General features: G+C 47.7%; 1 protein-coding gene across 2 annotated transcripts in view; it reads left to right on the top strand.

The window, feature by feature from the left end:
* LOC144179640 (salivary peroxidase/catechol oxidase-like) overlaps positions 1-19,418 on the top strand; it is a 186,366-nt gene that overhangs the window by 68,636 nt on the left and 98,312 nt on the right. For both annotated transcript variants that reach the window (XM_077708070.1, XM_077708079.1), the window contains 2 exons: positions 2,208-2,334; positions 9,338-9,546. In XM_077708070.1, coding sequence (XP_077564196.1) covers positions 2,208-2,334; positions 9,338-9,546 — 336 coding nt within the window. The remainder of the gene's footprint in view (positions 1-2,207; positions 2,335-9,337; positions 9,547-19,418) is intronic.

The following is a 19,418-nucleotide window of genomic DNA, read 5'->3' as shown; positions in this document are numbered from 1 at the left end:
GTACGATTTATAATAATTCCTCTGTTCGGTTTATTATAGGTTCATTTTTGCTGATGTTAATTTCAGTTCGATTGATTTTGTGTTCTTTAGATAGGATTCTCTTGTGTTACTGCCACCATAGCAAGTTCAGATGACGGCTGGCTGCACTCACTATGAAACGCATATGCGCGTCAGTGTGCCCTACAAGCTTTTTTTCTGAATTGTTAAAAGGAACGAGGTTCGTGCACAAGCACGAAAAGTACCAGTAACTTGCGCAGTGTGCGCTCCCCGCAGTTTTCTCGCATGCGTGAGCCACTATGACATTTCGCGAGATATGCGAATAATTATTGACTGATTTGGCCAGCATTTATGTGATTTAGAAATAGAGGAAACAAGTGCCTGAAAAACTTAGTATTTAAGGTTGCCCGCAGCACCCACACTATAAATGGTCTCGCGGCGCTGCCATCAACAGCCCTCGCGGAAGCTGCTACGGAACAGCAGGGCGAGCAGGAATACCGGCCTTGACAGCGCAACAGTGATGAAGCCAGATTAACGCTCCTTCTCGCTCCCTTGTATTCCTAAATCCAGCTAGCGTCTACGAGCGCCAATGATCCCAGCGACGCGCGAGCGTAGAGCGGCTGCTCTGGGCGCGGTTTCAGCGGTATTGGGACTTTTGACCAAGACTGTACGTTTCGAACTCAAAGGAAGCCTTCGCCTGAAAGAAAGGCTGTAGCAATATTCATCGTCAAGAACCACCACTCTAGTTACAAACTAACATCTTCCCACACAATGTAAACAGGTAGTGCCGATAGGTAATATAATTGAAAACAGTGTAACAACCCCTGCTGCCTTAGGAAGAGTCCCTAAAATTTTACCTTAACCAAATGCAGTTAAGTTGGGTTATGGTATACTCTGCATCCATGTGCTGTTGCCCAGCCTGTGAATAGATGCAACTAATCCGGCCTTGTAGTTTCGTTTTGTTCGTTGTTCAGAAACTCGAAAGGGGTTTTTTTAGACATGATAATAATTTCGCAAGCTATAAATAAATTATCACGCTGCAGGATGCAGTGTCATCACGTTGAGCTTTAGGAGTTTCGCTGCTACGAAGTGGGTGGCTTGTTCGACATCCGTCTATTACGGGATGTCTACATCAGTCTATATGGACGTAAAGACCCCGAGGGAGTTTATATTTCTGCAGAAACGCTGACTGCAGCTCTGCGTAAAACCAAGGCATTTTGTTGACTCGGTAAGTGTTGCTCTGTCCCCGAAAGCTCAAATAAATGTTAGACAAGCCCAAAGTTCCTAAACATAGAGTCAAGTTCAAATTTGGATTCAACCCGCTGAAACAACACCTGGACTACAGTCAAACCCATTTATAGCGAATTGCAATATGCACCGGGATTAGTTCGATATATCCAATAGTTCGATATAGCCGAACCCCCCTATAACGAACTAATTGTTACAAGTTCGCAATACACGGGACCCCCCCCCCCCCTTCTCGCCCTTCCCAACTCCACCATCCCCGAAATGCCGAAACAAACACATTAAGGTAGCCAGTACCATACCCAAAATAATCCATTTATTGCAAGTAATAAAGCTACTTTCCGCCTGAACTGCTTACTTTGCAAAGAAAAAAGCGGTGATTTTTGTTTTCACATTCGTTTTGGCGGCTTCAACTAGCATAGCATTCTCTACACGAAACACTGTTACACCATTTCGAGTCCGCGTCCTCCAAAATCTTAGAAGCATTGGCGGAGCACATCGACTCCCGAAAGCGCTTCATTATAAGCGTCGGACGGCTTTCACTCGAGACATCATCGGGAACATGGGGGAGCTCTTCCCACAGTTCACCGATGCTGCTGTCTTGGTCCGGACTCGCTGACTGCGCGGGTTCCGTCGTGAGTCCCGCGCGTCGGAAACAGTTACGGAAAGTGTCTGGCGTCACGTCGTCCGTGCGAGGCGCAATGTCTCAGTCGCAACTCTTGCTTTGTGGTCACGGCCAATCCGCATCTCAATCACCGCTCCGAGACCGTGCATTTCGGCGACCATTTTCGGCGCGCAGAGTTCGATATATTGGATGTGAACTTCGGTATAAGGAGTATGTTTCTCATGTATTTCCGTAACTGAAATATTTTTGTTCGATATATAGCATAATTTGCTATGTCCGGGTTCGTTATAGTCGGGTTTGACTGTATATGGATGCTTGAATTGTATTCTAATCTCCGCAGGCCTCTTTGAAGAAGGAAAGACCACTGCGACGTTGCACGCTGCTTTCTTCGGCTCCAAGCCCATCGTTCAATCACTAGGAAGGGATGGTCTCATCGGACTTGAAGCTACGCGTGAACTGGCTCGCAAGTAAGTGCGCTCTTAACGCCCCAGCCAGCCGTGCATTCCTCTGTTGGCGTAAAGGCGAAAAAATGCGCGTCTTTGTTTAGTTGTATGCTCGACGGACTATATCAAGCGCGAAAATGGCCTGGAATGACTGATTCATGTTGAATTCCAATGGCAGATCCGGAGCACTTTCGGATCAACATTTTTACTCCATGAAGTTGAACAGTGCAGGGACGGGACTAAGAGCAGAGGCGACAAACTGTTCAACTGCGCTGTTCAACTTCATGCAATTAATGAACCAACTAGCCCAGTTACAAACCCTCCTACAGTTTTTTGCTCCGTCTGGAGCAGACTCGTTCCAATGGCAGATCGGGAGCAACCAAATCCTGTTCCAGTGGGAAATCTAAGCCGCCTTCGCAGCCGAGATCGCTCCGTGGAGCAAATCACTCCTTCGAAATCCTCAGAGTCGCCAGTAACTCGCAGGGGGCTTGTCTTCTCTCGTGACGTCATCACCATCTGCTTCCGCTCCACTCCCCTTTTCGAATCGCCACAACGCCCGCTCCGGCAAATAAGCGCTATAGCCGCAGTCAAAACAGGAGAATATATGCTGCACGCCGTGGGGCGTTCATGCCTCCTCAATAGCGCGTGCGAGAACTGCGCGTGCGACAGTTGAAACTCGCAATAAAGTGGCGAGGAGCCCAGCTCAAACAACGATTGGGTGGACATGACGTGTAAACTCACCGGTGTTTCTGTTTTAACACGAAAGCGTTTTATGCCCCGGTACACCAAGATGTCACCGGCGTAATATCCGTCACGGAAATGACGTCGCCATAAAAAAATCACATGACGCTTCTGCGCCCGAATTCGAGCCACGAATTATCCCGCCGCAACGGGAGGTACAGTCGCCAGCAAAAATTTCCGGGATGTGCAGCGCGTGGCCGAGCGTCGCAAAACTGCATTGCTGCGCCGTATGCAGCCAGCGAGCGCCGGGCCGAGGCTCAAGGAACTGGCCTGCTAGGCGCGCTTTGCGCATGCCTGTCCTTTATTTTTTACCGGGTATCTCTGATTACTCGCCTGCCCGTGATATGCTTTCTATATTCGCTGCAGCCACCGTGGCGCCCCGTGACCATCGTCGTCGTTCCGCTATCACTGGTGCTGCAAAACACGTAGCCCGCGGCCGCCGTTTGCGCGGCATTGAGCGCTGAGCATGAAACTGTGAGGGCTCTGTACGAGTCGATGGCGCAGAGAATAGCCGAAGGGATCTCTGCTGAAGGCTACTTCGCCGGTTATTAATTTCTACATCAGGTTGTCAGCCTAAGAAATTTGCTCGGGCACGGACTTCATTGTAAATATAACCTTTTCTTCATCATCTGTTGTTTGCTTCTTGTTTACATCTGCTAATGCCTTGGTAATGCTTCACCTACAAAATCACCCTTGGGTGCGTAATATATCACGTTTGGCGCCGCCATGAACGCCCGATGGCGAGTAGTCTGCATCCGACAGGTAAGCACGTTGGCACAATAAATTACAGTGGTGGCGGTCGAATTTTATCATACCGGAACGTGAAAAGGAGCCATGTTCTGCGTACGGTGAGAGCAAGTGGCAATCAATTACAGACCCAGATGGGTGCGAAGCACTTTTACGGGTCTCCGCCATAACAGAAAACAAACTCAGAACTGTTGAGTGCAGAGCAAATACTACAGTTCGTACGCAATGTTTTTTTTATGGGGACCAGAAGGTGCACCGGTTATAACAGGCGGGACGCAAACATATGTTCAAAAGAAAAGAAAAGAGAAAAAATTTAGAGCCCTTCTAGTCTGGGATGAAGGATGACAAGCCGAGCTGGGCGGAATCCAGGAAGGTCATGAAAGATGCAGGATGTATGTAAGAGTTGCGCTTACTTCCTTATTATTCAGCTTAATGGAAGTAGTACGGCCTATGTTTTATTCTACAGCACAAACACGGGTCTGAAAATGGCTCGCAAACGTCGTAGTCGTCTCAGCAGCTAATCATCACACCATTTGTTTTGGGGTAGTTCCGACGAAACAAAAGTTACAGCCGTTTTCTGTAACCATGCATTCTCCTTCGACTGTCATGTATTGACAGCACACGGGAATTCCGCATCGTTTACAGCTTCCCTATAAACTAACTATGGCAAGTAAGTGTGACTCGGCGTAATGCTCGGCGTAATTTGGTGACGCGAATGTTTTCTATGCACCCCATGGACAGACGCAGTTTCAGAAAGGTAGCCTAAATAGGTCCAGTAAAATAAATTTAGCCGTTGACCATTACATCACTTGGAAGATAACATTTATTCAACGTTGCCCTCCCCGCAAACGACGGCCGCGGGTTACGTGTTTTGTAGCACCACTGATAGCAGAACGACGGCGATGGTCATGCGGCGCCACAGCGGCTGCCACGAATATGGAAAGCATGTCACGGGAAAGCGAGTGATAAGAGATGCCCGGTAACAAATAAAGGACAGACATTACCAAAGCGCACCTTGCACGACAGTTCCTTGAGCGTCGGTCCTGCAGATGGCGCATCAATGCAGTTTTGCGCCGCTGGGCCACGCGCCGCGCATCCCGCAAACTTTTGCTGGCGACTGTACACATCACTCTGCCGACTGCACTAGGAATTCAAGCGCAAGTGATCTACGCACACGCCTTGCATCTTTCCCACTACCTTCGTTGTTCAGATGGTGCTGGAGAGGTGAAGCGAAGTAGTTCATCATGACTCTAATAAGCGCCGACAGTTGGCGCCTCGATGCCAGCGTCTCCGTGTACGCTGGATGCGGGTGAATTGAGGCACCCTCCGCCCCTTACTGCTTTCGGTTTAAGTTCAGTTTCGTTCGCACGGTTTTCAAACGGTTGTGGTTTCAGTTGGATTTACGCCATGTTCCGGCGCGTGCAATCCAGCGCCTAACGTTGATGCGTCTAGCGGTGCCATACCGCGTAATATAAATAGCGATACGCAAATTCACATGGATGCACAATGAACATTTAAATACTCGTGTGAAGGTACATTTGACTTTCGTGTTTTACCGATCCCTATGAAACAGACATCAACCACATTTTTTCTTTGTTTCGCTTGCCTGCGAAAAGCCCACGAATCTTTCGTAATGGGCGCCGATGGACGCAGTGGAAGCTAATACAGTCCCTTAATCTGCAAAATAGCCGATGAAGATACTTTAGCTGATACCCCACAAAAAGAAAAGGCTTGGAGCGAATCTGACATTTTTGGGAGGGCCCGACGTAAAGGCTGCCGGGAAATGTTTGTTCTTGTCATGCTTCGGCATTTGCTCCGGCGGGAGCGTGTGCGTCCCAAAGGAAATTTCGGGGCACCTGCTCCTCGAGGCAGCAGCGTGCTCCGCGGCGGTGCTGGGCGACCCTTCCCGATCTGCCATTGGAACTCAACATCAGTGACTGTATGCACAAGGAGCAGCTCTTGACACAGAAATTGCCGAGGTGACCAAAGTGTTGTTCATTTGATGCACAGGAGGCTGTTCCGTGCTAACGTCTTGATATGCCGGGAATGAAAAAGCACCTTCTTAAATTATGCCCCCAACAAAAGGATAATGAAATTTTGTTTTGCGTTCTCGTATTCGCTCGAAATGAGGATTTTTCATGAACTAACTGCGCAGAATGAAAAGCTTTTCCAATTCCTTCAGTGTTTAGAAAAATTTCACTCATTCCAGACTTCTCTATTACTTTAGGTTCAAAGCACCTGTATACGAGGTGTAACTAGCTGACTGTAACAAAAAAATTGCCGCAGCTCGCAATAGTGGTGCAAGGCTGGAGAAATACCAGAGCTGGCGGCCCTTCTCCCTTCGACGGAGACCCGGCTGTGGCAGCTCAACTGGATTTCCGAACTTGCCGCTGAAAGTTCTCCACGACTTGCAGGCCCGGATCATTTTGCCCGCAGCCTTTCACATCTCTCCCAAAGTGGACCGCGTGAGCACGCGCTAGAACCTGCGGTAACCGGCTTCGCGACCTCCGCGTTAGTAGCGCGAACTCATTCCAGACGGCATTTCCGAACCATTCCACGGCATTTCCGAACCTGAACGCTTGCAACTTCTTCATTCCTTCGTACTCTCTCGCTTTACGTTTTACCTCCCGTACTGCAAACTCAATGCCTCTGACAAAACAAAACTAGATTGCCTACTACGACGCATATACCCAGTTGCTCTTCTAATACCTCCCAGCGCCCCCACCAGCCGTCTATTAGCCCTGGGCATTCACAACACTGTCGATGAAATCATCGAAGCCCACCGCACAGCCCAGATAGCCAGACTATCGCGCACGCATCCCGGCCGCGCCCTTCTCGCAGCGGCCCACCTGACCTCCTCTTTTCCCTCACCTATGGCCTCCCTTATTCCCACTACGCTACGCCAACTCTTGCATGTACACCCACTGCCTCGCAATATGCACCCCCACCACCCCGCCGACCGCCGACTGGCCAGGGCTAGACATCTGCAGCGCACATTCCCTCCCTCCCAGCATCATTTATACGTCGACGCAGCTAGCTACCACGATAAGCCGGCTTTCGCCACAACCGTCTTTCATCGCTCGACAGCCCTCCCTTGGACGCACTCACGATACATACAACATAAGCTACCGCTGCGGAGGAGGCGGGTATCGCCCTCGCCCTAGTACAGTCTCCCACACCCAGACTTGTCCTTTCGGATTCTCAGTCGGCAATTCGCAACTTCTCTGCAGGGCTACTCTCCCCACTCGCCCTCAAAATCCTCTCCCGCAGAACACAATCCCACCCCGTGGCTCTGCTGTGGACCCGGGCCCACACGGGAACAGAAGCCAATGAAGCGGCCCACCGTACAGCTCGAGCTCTTGTCACCCGACCAGGCCCTTCTTTTGGCCCTACCCACGGCACCCCCAGCTTCCGGGACGCTCTAGTCTCGTACCGGGACAATACCCAGCACTTCCGCCTCCTCCGCAGGATATATCCTCCCCCACACCCTTCCCTCACCCACGAAGCCGCTCGCCACTGGCGCCTACTTCAAACCCACACAACCCCCTGCCGAACTCTCCTACACCGCATCAACCCCAATCTCTACCCTTCGCCTCTTTGCCCTCAATGTCTCCAGCCGGATACCCGCTACCATTCTCTTTGCGAGTGTCCCCACGACCCATTTCCCCCTTTTCCTTCCCCCTTACACTGGGAGCAGGCCCTGGAGAGCTCCCACCCGGAAGTGCAGTTGGCACTAACCAACCGGGCCGCCCAGGTCTCGGAGAAGATCGCATCCTCCGCCACCCCTCTCCCCTAGACCCAGTTTGCAAATAAAGTGTTTCTCCTCCTCCTCCTCCTCCGTACTTCAGGCGTGAAAACACGCGAACTGGTGAGGAGAGCAGCACACGAGAGGTCACACTGCGAACGCTGGGCACAGTGTTCGCGAAGACAGAGCTGGCCGACGCCGGGCGGTTATCCCAAGGCGCATGCTCACACGCGTTCGGTATTTTTTCTTGGTATTTTTTTCGCGAGCTCCTCACGTGCCGCAAGCCCACGCGCAAACATGGACGATGCCGGGTGCTCCTCACGAGGCGCACGCTCACGTGAGCTCGGTATTTTTCCTTGGTATTTTGTTTCTGGCAACTCTTGACGGCGGAACTGATTGATTGATTGTACGGTTTAACGCGCCGACGCAACGCAGGCGATGAGGCGCGCCGTAGTGGAGGGTTTTTGGTTAATTTTGACCACCGGGGGATTTTTGACGTGCGCCGATATCTCGCACAGACGGGCGTTCTTGCTTTTCGCCTTCATCAGAAAAGCGGCTGCCGCGGCCGGAAATCGAACCCTCGTCCTCGTGCTCAGCAGCGCAACGCCTTAGCCACTGAGCCACCGCGGCGGGTTTGACGGCAGAACTAAAAGCCTAAACAGCTCGGCTGGGAAAAACAACCTGCACCAATGAAGGAATAAACACAGCAGCATATAGGAAACTGAAAGTGAGGCAATAAACTGTAATAATCTGTAGCCTTCTTAAGTACTCTCAGTACACCTAGTGCATGGTTCCGCTCTGTGTAGTATGACCTCTATGATGCCGTTACGATCCCGAGGCAGCCATTGAATTTCACGTTTAGTCATTTGTATAAGTTATCGTAGGCGAGAAATGTTATGCTATCGGTGTTAGCATACATCAAGATATCGGCGGATTCGGGAAGTCATCGGAGCTGTTTTCATACCGTAAACAAAATTTTTTAAAATTTGCCGACTTCTGAATCCCCAGGAAAGGGTGCGAATCGGGTTGAGAAAGAGGGATGACATCCTCACGTGTTCCTAAAATCCACCAATCAATTTTCAATTATATTTTTCTTTTCTTCTGATCTCTGCGGAAAGCCACCGGAAACACTGATAAATGTCTACGTACTTTTTCCAGTTCCAAACTCTGGCCTATGTACTCAGTTAAGGGGCTCAAAAGAGAGTTTGCCAAGCTCTTCTCGGTTCTTTGAGTATGCAAATCCCCTTCAGTAGATTTTTATATCGCATCGTAGCGCAAGTATCACTTCATTTCTGAAGCATGAAGAAGAAAAGAACACCTACCGCTCATCCCAGTAGCCGTCCAATTACTCTGATGAAGTCGCCCGGGCTAGTAAGGAGGTTTAGAGCTCTCAATAGTGCTCACCAGGTTTATTCGTAATTACCGGCTGTTATTTTTCTAATGCCCGGTTGGTATGAATATCCGTTCTGGCTATCGTCGAAAACTGTCCGATTTTTTGACCAAGGTTGTAGAGCAAGAACGACTACTTCGTGGTACGATAATAATATACAAACGGTCATTTGTGGATCCGCCTACTTGCTGGAGAGGAAACGAAGATGCTTCGCAGAAAAAGCTTTAGAAACGGCGCCGCGCATATTAAATTTTATCATCATGAAGCAGCCATAAAATGCTGCGAAAGTAAAATTTTTAGCTCTCTTTTACGGTGCCGTGAGACATGATTATCTCGCGCTTCACGAGATATAGGTCGACGCTTGGGGAAAACGCACACCGCCCTTTTCAATTGCACATTCGCAGATTCAACCTGGACTCGCTACAGGGCAGAGACGGCCTTCAGAGGTTCAACATTCAGGACACCGTCATAGCCGACGCTTGCCCCAAGATCCCGCCCTGCCCTTCCACCAAGTACCGCTCCCCCGACGGCCTCTGCAACAATCTGAAGAACCGGGAGTGGGGGAAGTCGCTGACTGCCTACGAGAGGTTCATGCCGCCTGACTACGCGGATGGTGAGTCCACGCATGAAAACATTAAAAAACTCTCTCGGGGCGCAATTGAACAAAACTAACTTTCATTTGTGATAAGAGATGGGACAAGAAACACACTGGAATGAAGATGGTCGAGCACCAAAGGAAAATTATATTGCAAAGTATAAAAAATCCTCTAGTACTGTACCGATGTGACCCGAAATACAACTATTTATTTATTTTTTCACTTATAGCGAGATCGCGGGTTGAACTCAAAAAACCCCACTCTTTTGTGGCTGAAGGCAACAGACAAAACGAAGAGCGGCTGCGTGTACAAGATTCAGACGCACTCTTTAAATCGCCACGCGGACTAAACTATGGACTGAATTCGCAGCTCTCCTCCACAAAGTACATGTAGCTTCGGCGCACGAAACTCGGATTTTTTACATTTATTTGGCGTCCGTGCCGTTTCTCAAATTGAACTATTGAGTTCCGCTTCGGTCCACCATAACCTGGCCCTGCTAGGGCTTTACAGCCTCCCAGTCGAAACAGGCAAACAGGTTGGCTTCTCCTGAAAAGTAATTTCGCAGTGTAAGGCTAGATATATCGAGCTTACAATACTTAAAAATCCTTTTATTGAATGAAGAAAATAGATAAAACACGGTACGCGCACTGCAAACTCAAGGATGTATTTGAAATACAAAGAAATATACAGGAAAACATTTTCAACAACAAGCACAGAAGAAGTAGTTAGAGATTTCTATCCGTGAACCGTGATATCTTGGTAATTCTGAAGTCCAGACATTCTATTTCTTTTGAGGCCTCGCTGTTGACGGACCACTTATGCCCGAAAGTCTCTTTTTAGAACACATACACTCATCGTGAAGTTTGCGCGCGCGTTCTTTCCAGTAAAGTAGACGAGTGCCGCCGACGCTCCCTCCTAATGAGGCGCAAGCCATGTTTACATTGCTTCCAGTTCCCGTGGTTTATGTACTGGTATGCTCCATTAGTCGGCCATTTGCATGGAGTCCTGTACGCGGGAGCATTCTAATTCATAAAAAAACCACCCACTTCTACGCCGTGTAAAATCGGCAGAGACAGCAGACCTCTGGTTCTCTTGTGTCTGCTAGAACGCCAAGAAGCGCTTGCCGAGAAACGCAGCGCCGTCGCCACGCAAATTCTACGGTTCGCGGAAACGAATCGGAAAGTAAACGTCAGTGGCGGGGGGCCCCTCACGTCTCCGTCCTCTAGCGGGAGGGAGAAGAACCCGCTTTTGCGAGATTACTGCGGGGGCGCCCTCTTTTAGTGGGTGTGGGAACCGGTTTCTGTGAGGCCACCACCGGGTCTCGGCATCTGCTGCTACCAGTGCGTGGCCCACGACCTTCAGCGCACACACAAACAGCGCTTGCTTATTTTTCTGAATAGTTTTCCTTCTGTCGCAATGTCTGTTTATGTCTTGGTGGCTCTGTTGCTTCTCTATCTCGTACAGTCTAGCAAGGAGTTAATGTGTCCCGTGTAATTGGCCAATTCTGGATTCGAGTGCACGTTGGTACACTGTAGGAAAGACATTACGGACACGAAACGCGGCCGCAAGGCTTATTCATAAACAAATGCGAAATTCGCCTTTCTGACAAGCTCTGATGCCTCCTGTTACCTATGGTCATCCACAATTTCCAGGACATCATATGTGTCGAAGGAGTTGCTTGTTTGTTGGGACACCGGGAGATGGAGGAAGTAACGTTCGGATGGCAGTTATTAGCAGAGAGTTTTTGAGTCTGGTGATTTAAGTTCGAGAGCATAGAATGGCTTTTGATTTTACCCCATGCCATCCTGCCTCGATGATTCAGTAATTAGACGCCAATATTTTTATTACTATATACCGCATTGATGGACATCTCTGGACAAACCTTCGCATGTATATAGCACAACTGCCTTACGGGTTGGCAAGGAATTTCGCTTAAACCCGACCCAGCAATTAAAGAATGATACCTTTTGCTATATCCTCATAACTATAACCAGAAAGCATTTTTATATTTCTCCCACGTGATCCCCCAAGACGAGGCCTGTAATTTGATACCCCACACACCCTAGCAGAATCATACAGAATTCCTACCCGTCAAACTAACCATGACTCTCATGACTATAACCAGGACGCATTATTTAAATGTCCGACGTGATTCCCCTAACTGAAACCTTCAATTTGACACCCCACATGCTTTAGCGGCCTCACCTTGAATTTATATGACTCATAATGACTATCTCATGATTACAACCACGAAGCCTTTTTTAGTTGTACCACGTGATTCCCCTCGTCAAGACTGTAAATTTGATACCCTACACGCCCTGGCGGGGTCACTTCGAATTTCAACCCAATATAAGACTCGCCATGACTATCTCATGGTTATACCCAGGAAGCATTTTTGTATTTCTCCCACGTGATTCCGCTCATCAAGACCATTAATTTGATACCCATCACATCCTAGCGGAATCAATTTGAATGTTAAACCAATCAATGACTAACCATGACTATCTAATGATATAGCCATACCGCATTTTTTGTCCCGCGTGATTTCCCTCATCGGAACTTTCAGTTTGATGCCCCGCACACCCAGTGGCGTCATAGTGAATTTTAACATAATTTATGACCCACCTTGACTATGTCATGATAATAATCAGGAAGCACGTGATTACCCTCATCGAGACCTTTAATTTGATACGAAACACGCCCTAGCGTCATGAACTTGAGTTTTAACAGAATCTATGACTAACCATGACTACGTCATGATATAACCATAACGCATTTTTGTCCCGAATGATTCCTCACATCGAGACCTTGAATTCGATTCCCCAGATGCCCTTACAGCGTCATTTTTAATTTTAACCCAATCTGTGACTCATTATGACTGCTTGATGACTGCAATCAGGAAGCATTTTTTTATTCACCCCGCATGATTCCGTTAATCAGGACCTTTCATTTGATACCTTACTCGCCTTAGCGTCATCGGTTTGACTTTTCACCCAATCTAATGCGGTCATTATTCTGTCTAAAGGGGCGTTCCCCAGTCAATTCAGCTAATACATTTGAAACAGCAGAAGGCACAGCCCCCGCCCCCTTTTCCGTCCGGCTCTCACCTCTTCCTTTGTGACCCCTAGTATATCGAGCCGTTAACAGTAGCAGTCGAACGACCAGCAAGCAAGCGCCGCCGTGTGCTTTCCCACCACCCTTTCCCACCCTCTTAGTGGATCCATCAGGAGGAAAAGTTAAAGGGGCGCTGACACAAAAATTTTGCGTCTTGTTTTTTTTTATTGCGATAAGTAGCTAGTGACCTACTTATAACCTGTAGAAACCTCATTTGCTTCAGCGTGCGACGGTTGTTTAATTAGAGGAATTTTCAATGCGGCCAGTCGCAGTTCCGGTTTCAGCGAGTGCCGCGAAACGATGGATTTTGTGGATTTTGTGTGAACAAAGCTGACCACGTGACCGTCGGAGGGATATCACAGAGCAGAGCCGCCGTAGCACTGTCGAATCCGCATCGACGGCAGTCTCTGCGAATGCCCCCACGTACTGATCTCGTGAGGCGCGTAATTAAAAAGCGACCGTGGATGTGACGCAGGCGCTGCGAGTGCAAATGCTACCGCGGCTAAACAACGACGCGCGACGCTCGAGACGGTGGGTGGCAAGACGCGCGCTGGGAGCAGCCGGCCGGTCTGCCTACAGGTCCGCCTACAGATGTGTTCGGCTCAGCACTGCGGCGGATATTCGAGTGCCGCTCTCGTAAGCGGTGCAGATGACAATTTTTAATGCAACCCGCCATCGCATCATTAACTCCTTTCTCATGCAAGCCACCATGGTAGGGACTTGGGGACAATTTCGTGCAGCGGTAACAAGCTATCACTCGAGCTACCTGCGCCGGCCTGGGCCACTTCGCGGCCGTGGCCGCCGCCTGCACAGCGACCGTGCGGCTAGCTCAGTGAGCTTTTCGTGCCTCCGGCGCGTTTTCGCGTCCAATATGTAAATCAAAAGTAATAGAAACAGAGTGCCTGGAATCGCTGTAGAACTTTGGTCGCTACAAGCTGCCCGATGAGCTGACGAATTCACGGCGCCGCCGCCGCCAACGATCGGGTCGTTCGTTCTCGAGAGCAGAAGCTCCGCCCTCCGGCCCTCCGATTGGAGCGGCGAGCCGGGAGAGCCGGCGAAAAGCGCCGGCAGTGCGGAAGCGGCAAACACAACCTCGTGACGTGTTTGGATGTTGTAAAGTTTTTTTTCTCTCTCTCTCTCTGTTTATTTACAATTGTGCGTGGTGCTCTGCTGGCTGCTCGGTTGCGTTTCACACACTTCAAAATTGATTTTAAATATGTTCTGGGCTGTATTCGCCGTTGATATTTTGCAGATGATGTATATGTGTTCCCACCAATCTATCTCCGAAGTTATCTCACCTTCAAAATTTTGTGTCAGTGCCCCTTTAAGACAACGCTTTTTTATCACCTCACCATTCAATTATCACTCACGCGCCCAGCCGGGAAAACTTGGTATACAGCAAGTGCTTAGGGTCATTAAAATTCAAGAAGAAACTAAAAAAAATCAGACACCCCCTCCCTCCCAACCGATCATGCGGATCGCGAATGGTGCCGTACCCGCAGGTAACCTGAATTCCGAGCCCACAGCGACGAATGAAACTTAACAGCCAACCATAGCTGCCTGCTAGGCTACTCATATGTACTCAAACTCAAAATGGACTCAAAACTCATGTGTACTCAGGACTTAAAATGTACTCAAAACTTAAAATGTACTCAGAACTCAAAATGGACTCAAACTCAAAATGTACTCAGGACTCCAAATGAACTCAGTACTCAAAATGTACTCAAACTCAAACTGTACTCAGAACTCAAAATGGACTCAGAATTCACTAAGTCTCAGGAGTACTCAAACTCAATCGGACTCACACTCAGTCGGCCTCACTCAGCTCAAATTTACTCAAGCTCAAACTCACCATGTCACACTAGCCTCGCGCTCACTCAAATTCAAACTCACGCGTGAGTTTGAGTCCAAATGAGTCTGAGTGAGTGGACTCATGAGTGAGTTTGCCGACCTCTGCTTATGAGACAGTTTTAGTTTTACGTACGTAGAAGCTTCACGTACGTAGATCTTTCACGGGTGACCAGTGCGCATATTCAGAACGCAAATAGTCTGCGTGAGTCTCATGGACGTACGTGAGATTCGAATTTTTATCTTACGGTCCTTTCGTTGCTTCGGTACGTACAGCTGGCCAACATGGCCGCGACCTACTCTCCCGCTTCGCATCGATAACAGCTTCGTCACTAATCCCTCGATGCGATATCGTGTTGTAAGTGTGTTGAATTCGCGCTTAGGTTGGCCATTTTTACCCTCACATAAAGTTTTAAGCGACCAATAGGTTTTGCTTTTTAAATAAGACGGCGATTTTGTAGCTGCTAAGCCTGACGAAGTAGCGTTTCTTGTCGTCATAGCAACGGTTTCGCGAGATCGAGAGTGGCTACAGCAGTGTCTGTGCCTGTTCGTAGATGGCGCTAGACATCCGGGCACCCTGCGCGCGGCGTACGTTGCGTACGTGTAACAAGAGTTTCAAACTACATGCGCGTGGACTACGAATACTTCTCACGTTTGCGTACGTGAACTCTGTACGCACGTGAAACTAAAACGGTCTATTATACTTTTTCTTTAATTTACTAATCATTGCAACATAGTTTTGATTCACAACACGGGAGAAAACAAAAAATATTAAAGGAGTACTGACAGGGAATGTTCGTGTTATGTTTTTTTTTTCGCGGCTACAGGTGCGTACGAGCCCACTAATCATAAAATGTCACATTAGATTGTCGAACGCAGCATAAATAATTACAACAACTCCGGTTATTCGTGTCAGTTACGGTTTCGGTGGAGCGAACACCGAGGCAGCCGCTTTGACAGGAAGCCGCATTTGACATCGCTATTCTCGTCGCGCTACAGCCGATGCCATTGTGGCCGCGCGCGCACGCACCAGAGCGGCCCGACCGGCCGTAGTCGCAAGTGACGTCAGATTCGAAAACTGTGACCTGAGACACAAGGTGGGAAAGGGCGCGCCACCAGCACCGCGACCGCCTCGATACTATACGTCAGGGGAGCGGAGACTTCGGCCGTTTGGGTCGAAGCGCACATGACGCCATGAGCTGTCTCGTTTGCGCGGATGAGCTTTCTCGCATGCGCAAGGATTAAAATTGATTTAAAATATGTTCTACACAATGGTTACGGTTTACTTCCGAGAGGGTATCTTCAGGTACAAAGAAAGCTTTTTACATAGTTACCTGAGCTTTGAAATTTGTGTCAGTGCTCCTTTAAGAACTACAGACCCATCACCCGAATGGGTCAGTTGTATACAAGCTCTTTACCAAAATAATAGTTACTCCCACAATCGACAGCGTAGACTGCCAACAGCACAGGGAACAGGCGGGGTTTAGAAAGGGATACTCTACAATTAATCACATCCATGTCATCGACCAAGCGATAGAAAAATTCTCAGGGTATAATAGGCCCCTTTACATGACATTTATAGATTATGGAAAAGTGTTTAAGTCATTTAACTCGGCTGCAGTAATGGACGTCTTAAAGGGCCAAGGAATGCAGAAGACCTACCTAATACTCCTAGACGGCATATATGAGGAATGCACGCGCAGGTTTACCTTTCACAAAGTGATAGATTCCCGATCAGAAAGGGAGTGCGACAAGGAGATACCATCTCACCAAAATTGTTAACAGCATATCTGGAGAGTGTATTCAGGAGTCTTGACTGGCAAAACTTAGGCTTACGGATAAACGGGGAATACTTGAGTCATTTGAGGTTTGCGGACGACATAGCCTTGCTCAGTGAACCTGCAGAAGAACTCCAAAAAATGATTGAAAAAATCAGTGAAATGAAAAAATCAGTGAGCTTCTCTGTAGGGCTAAAGATTAATATGAATAAACTAAACTAATGATAAACAAACATGCTGAAGGCGGCTTTTGCAGCATGGGTGACGAAATACTGGAACAAGTAGAACAATATAACTACCTTGGACAGATGGCCAGTGCTGATTCAGGCCACGAAAACGAAATCCGGCGCACAATAGGAACGGGTTGGGGTGCATTCGGCAAGCACTCGAAACTAATGCAAAGTAAGCTACCTCTATCCCTAAAAAGAAAGGTATTCAACCAATGCATCCTACCGGTGATGACTTGGCGCCTTACTAAACAACTAGAGTGCAAACTTAGATGCTCCCAACGTGCCATGGAGGTAAATATGTTAGGAGTAACGCTTACAGGCAGAAAACCAGCTACCTGGATTAGGGAGCAAACTCGGATAGATGATATCATAGTACAGGTTAAGAAAAAGAAATGGACTTGGGCTGGCCATGTAGTGCGACGAACTGAGAGTGGGTGTTCCTCGAGGGCCACAGAATGGACACCGAGCGACGGGGCTAGAAGAAGGGGAAGGCCATTAACTGGACGGAGAGTCGGAATAGGAGAATTCGTAGGCAAATAATGGAGTCGGGCAGAATCGGGTGCAAATCAATGGGAGCGGCCTTCGTGCAGCAGTGGACCTAAATAGGCTGTTGTTGATAATGATGATGAGGAATCATTACTATCAATCACTAGTGAATAACTTATTGTCTGTGGTGGTCATTAATCAGCTCTTGTGCACGTTTGGCATGCTTTGGTTTTCTTCTGGCCTTCCTCGTGTCTTATTTCCGTTCGTGTGGACACCGGGGTCTTTAAAGGCCACCTTGCAATTAGCAATGAGGCTTCCGCCTTAAACGATATGCAACATTTCGGCTCAAAATACCAACATTCTCTTATTGTTGTCCCTTGTCCCTTTATTGTGCGTATTTACTTTTGACGACTTGTTGGCGGTCATCGTAACGTATTCTGTCTCCCTTTCTTCGTTCCTTTAAAATCACTGTTTAATTCTTCTAAATCGTGTACCAAACAGCTCGCCTTTGTAGCTTACTTCAATTTTCTGCGGTTTTTCTCGGTTCTTACGATCCGCAAACCAATATTTACATTGACGTACACGAGAGCTAAGAAGGGTTCTATTGATGCGAATGAAGGAGACAAACAATTTCTTCAACTTGCGCATGCGTTTTCATGTAAATTTAGGAAACGTCAACTTACTGAGGCGGTGCCATCTGTATTCAACTAAATTTTTGAAGCTGTTTACACCGAAGCGTTTTTTTTTCTCGTAAAACTCAGTATTATCAATATTTCCCGAGCGCAAAAATGCAGAAATCAAACTCATGTCATCTCCTAGTCATCGCCTGTTGTAGGGATGTGAAAATTGCGATGTTTTAAAACTGAATCTGATGCGACTATTAGAAAAACTGGTTTGGAATATTAGATCAAACGCCAAATTTTTTTTCATTGTATTAAGAAATTTTTCCAAGCTCGCAACGCCGTTTGCAAGCGTTACTGTCGGAAATGCATTTAACGTCAAAGCAAAAAAAAAAAAAAAGTATGGTGCTTTTCTGCTTCCCTGTGTGCTAATGGGCGGCACTTTGAGTATGGCATTCATGATTTGTGTACCAGTCCGGACAGGTCCAATAAATTCCGACACTAAAGAATAATAGTTCAAAGCCTAAAAGTCGGATATATTGAATGTAAAATTCTCCATTTACATATGGGCCGAAAACGTGTACTATCTGACTTTATTATTTTCACATCCCTGCTTTGAGGCCATCTGTGTTTTTTACTTGGAATTTTTCATTTCTTCGCAGGCCGAAAGACGTTGGCGTTCTTGTTTCGTAAATTTCTGGTGCTTTTGACACTCTACTTTTTACGGTACTTGCTCCAAACAGTAGGCCTGCAGTTTCTGCTCTCCTGCCTAGTGTAAAAACCAACGCCAACTATAAGCAATAGCACTGCATTACTGTGTTGAAGTAGAAGCTATCCCGTTCTATGGGGAATATTAGAGAAGGGGACAGAAATCCGGTTGTATTAATGTGTTAAATAACGGTCTATTTTTTTATCAGTAGCGAAAAGCGGTATTGCGAAACTGCCACAATCTTCGTGTTCTACGCAGGTTTTGTTCTGCACGCTACGAATGAGGGCCATTGGAGTTTGTAATCATCGAGAGCTAGCGTCTAGAGAGCTACAGCTGTAATTTGGCGGTATAACTTCTAGTGATTTCCGCCGATGTCTCCAGTTATAACCTAAGCCGCAAAAACTAGATAAGGCACAAAAATAAGGGTAAAACAAGAATTGATTGGCGAACCTTTTATGTCGCGCATACACGCAGCAATATTTGTGCACGTGCGAAATTACAAGAGGCAACCAGCTACGTAATACACAAATCCGACCCACAGCCCCTCCAAGTCTAACTATACGCACCGTGAAGAGGGAAACATGTCTCGAGCTTGGTACACCGTCTCAACGATGACTTCAACGGGGCTGTAAATCACCTAGGGTAGAATAAGCTTCCGTAAATGATAAAAATAATATCCGTCTGAGATGCAGCCCAGCAGACACCGAAGAGAATTGCAGGGCTTTCTCTGAAAACTTTTCGGTTGCAGAGAAATTGCTCCTGTTTGGGATGTCGCTCTTAGGCCGAATCTGAAATTCTCCTTTTGAGGACCTCCTCTTCAGCACACAGGGTAATAGAGGTGTCACTCGCAGGGGACATTTTTCTTCGTAGTGGAAATTGCTCCAAAAGGCCGATGGCCTACCCGGCATCTATTTTTGCACAATCCTATATCCACGCTTAATTTTAGGATATAAGCGGGGATCAAGGATGTCCAAGGGGATATGAGGAATCCTTTTTTTTAAATTATGACATCTGAAACAAACCCCGCAATGGCAATGTTTGCGCTGCGTCCTATCTCTTCTGCCGGCCCATTTTTGAAGGGGAATACAGGGCTTGTGCACTACG

This window comes from Haemaphysalis longicornis, unplaced genomic scaffold, assembly GCF_048455015.1.
Source record: "Haemaphysalis longicornis isolate Haplotype H1 unplaced genomic scaffold, Haemaphysalis longicornis Haplotype H1 scaffold_1, whole genome shotgun sequence".
NCBI lineage: Eukaryota > Metazoa > Arthropoda > Arachnida > Ixodida > Ixodidae > Haemaphysalis > Haemaphysalis longicornis.
This window is presented reverse-complemented; position numbering and strand designations above follow the sequence as displayed.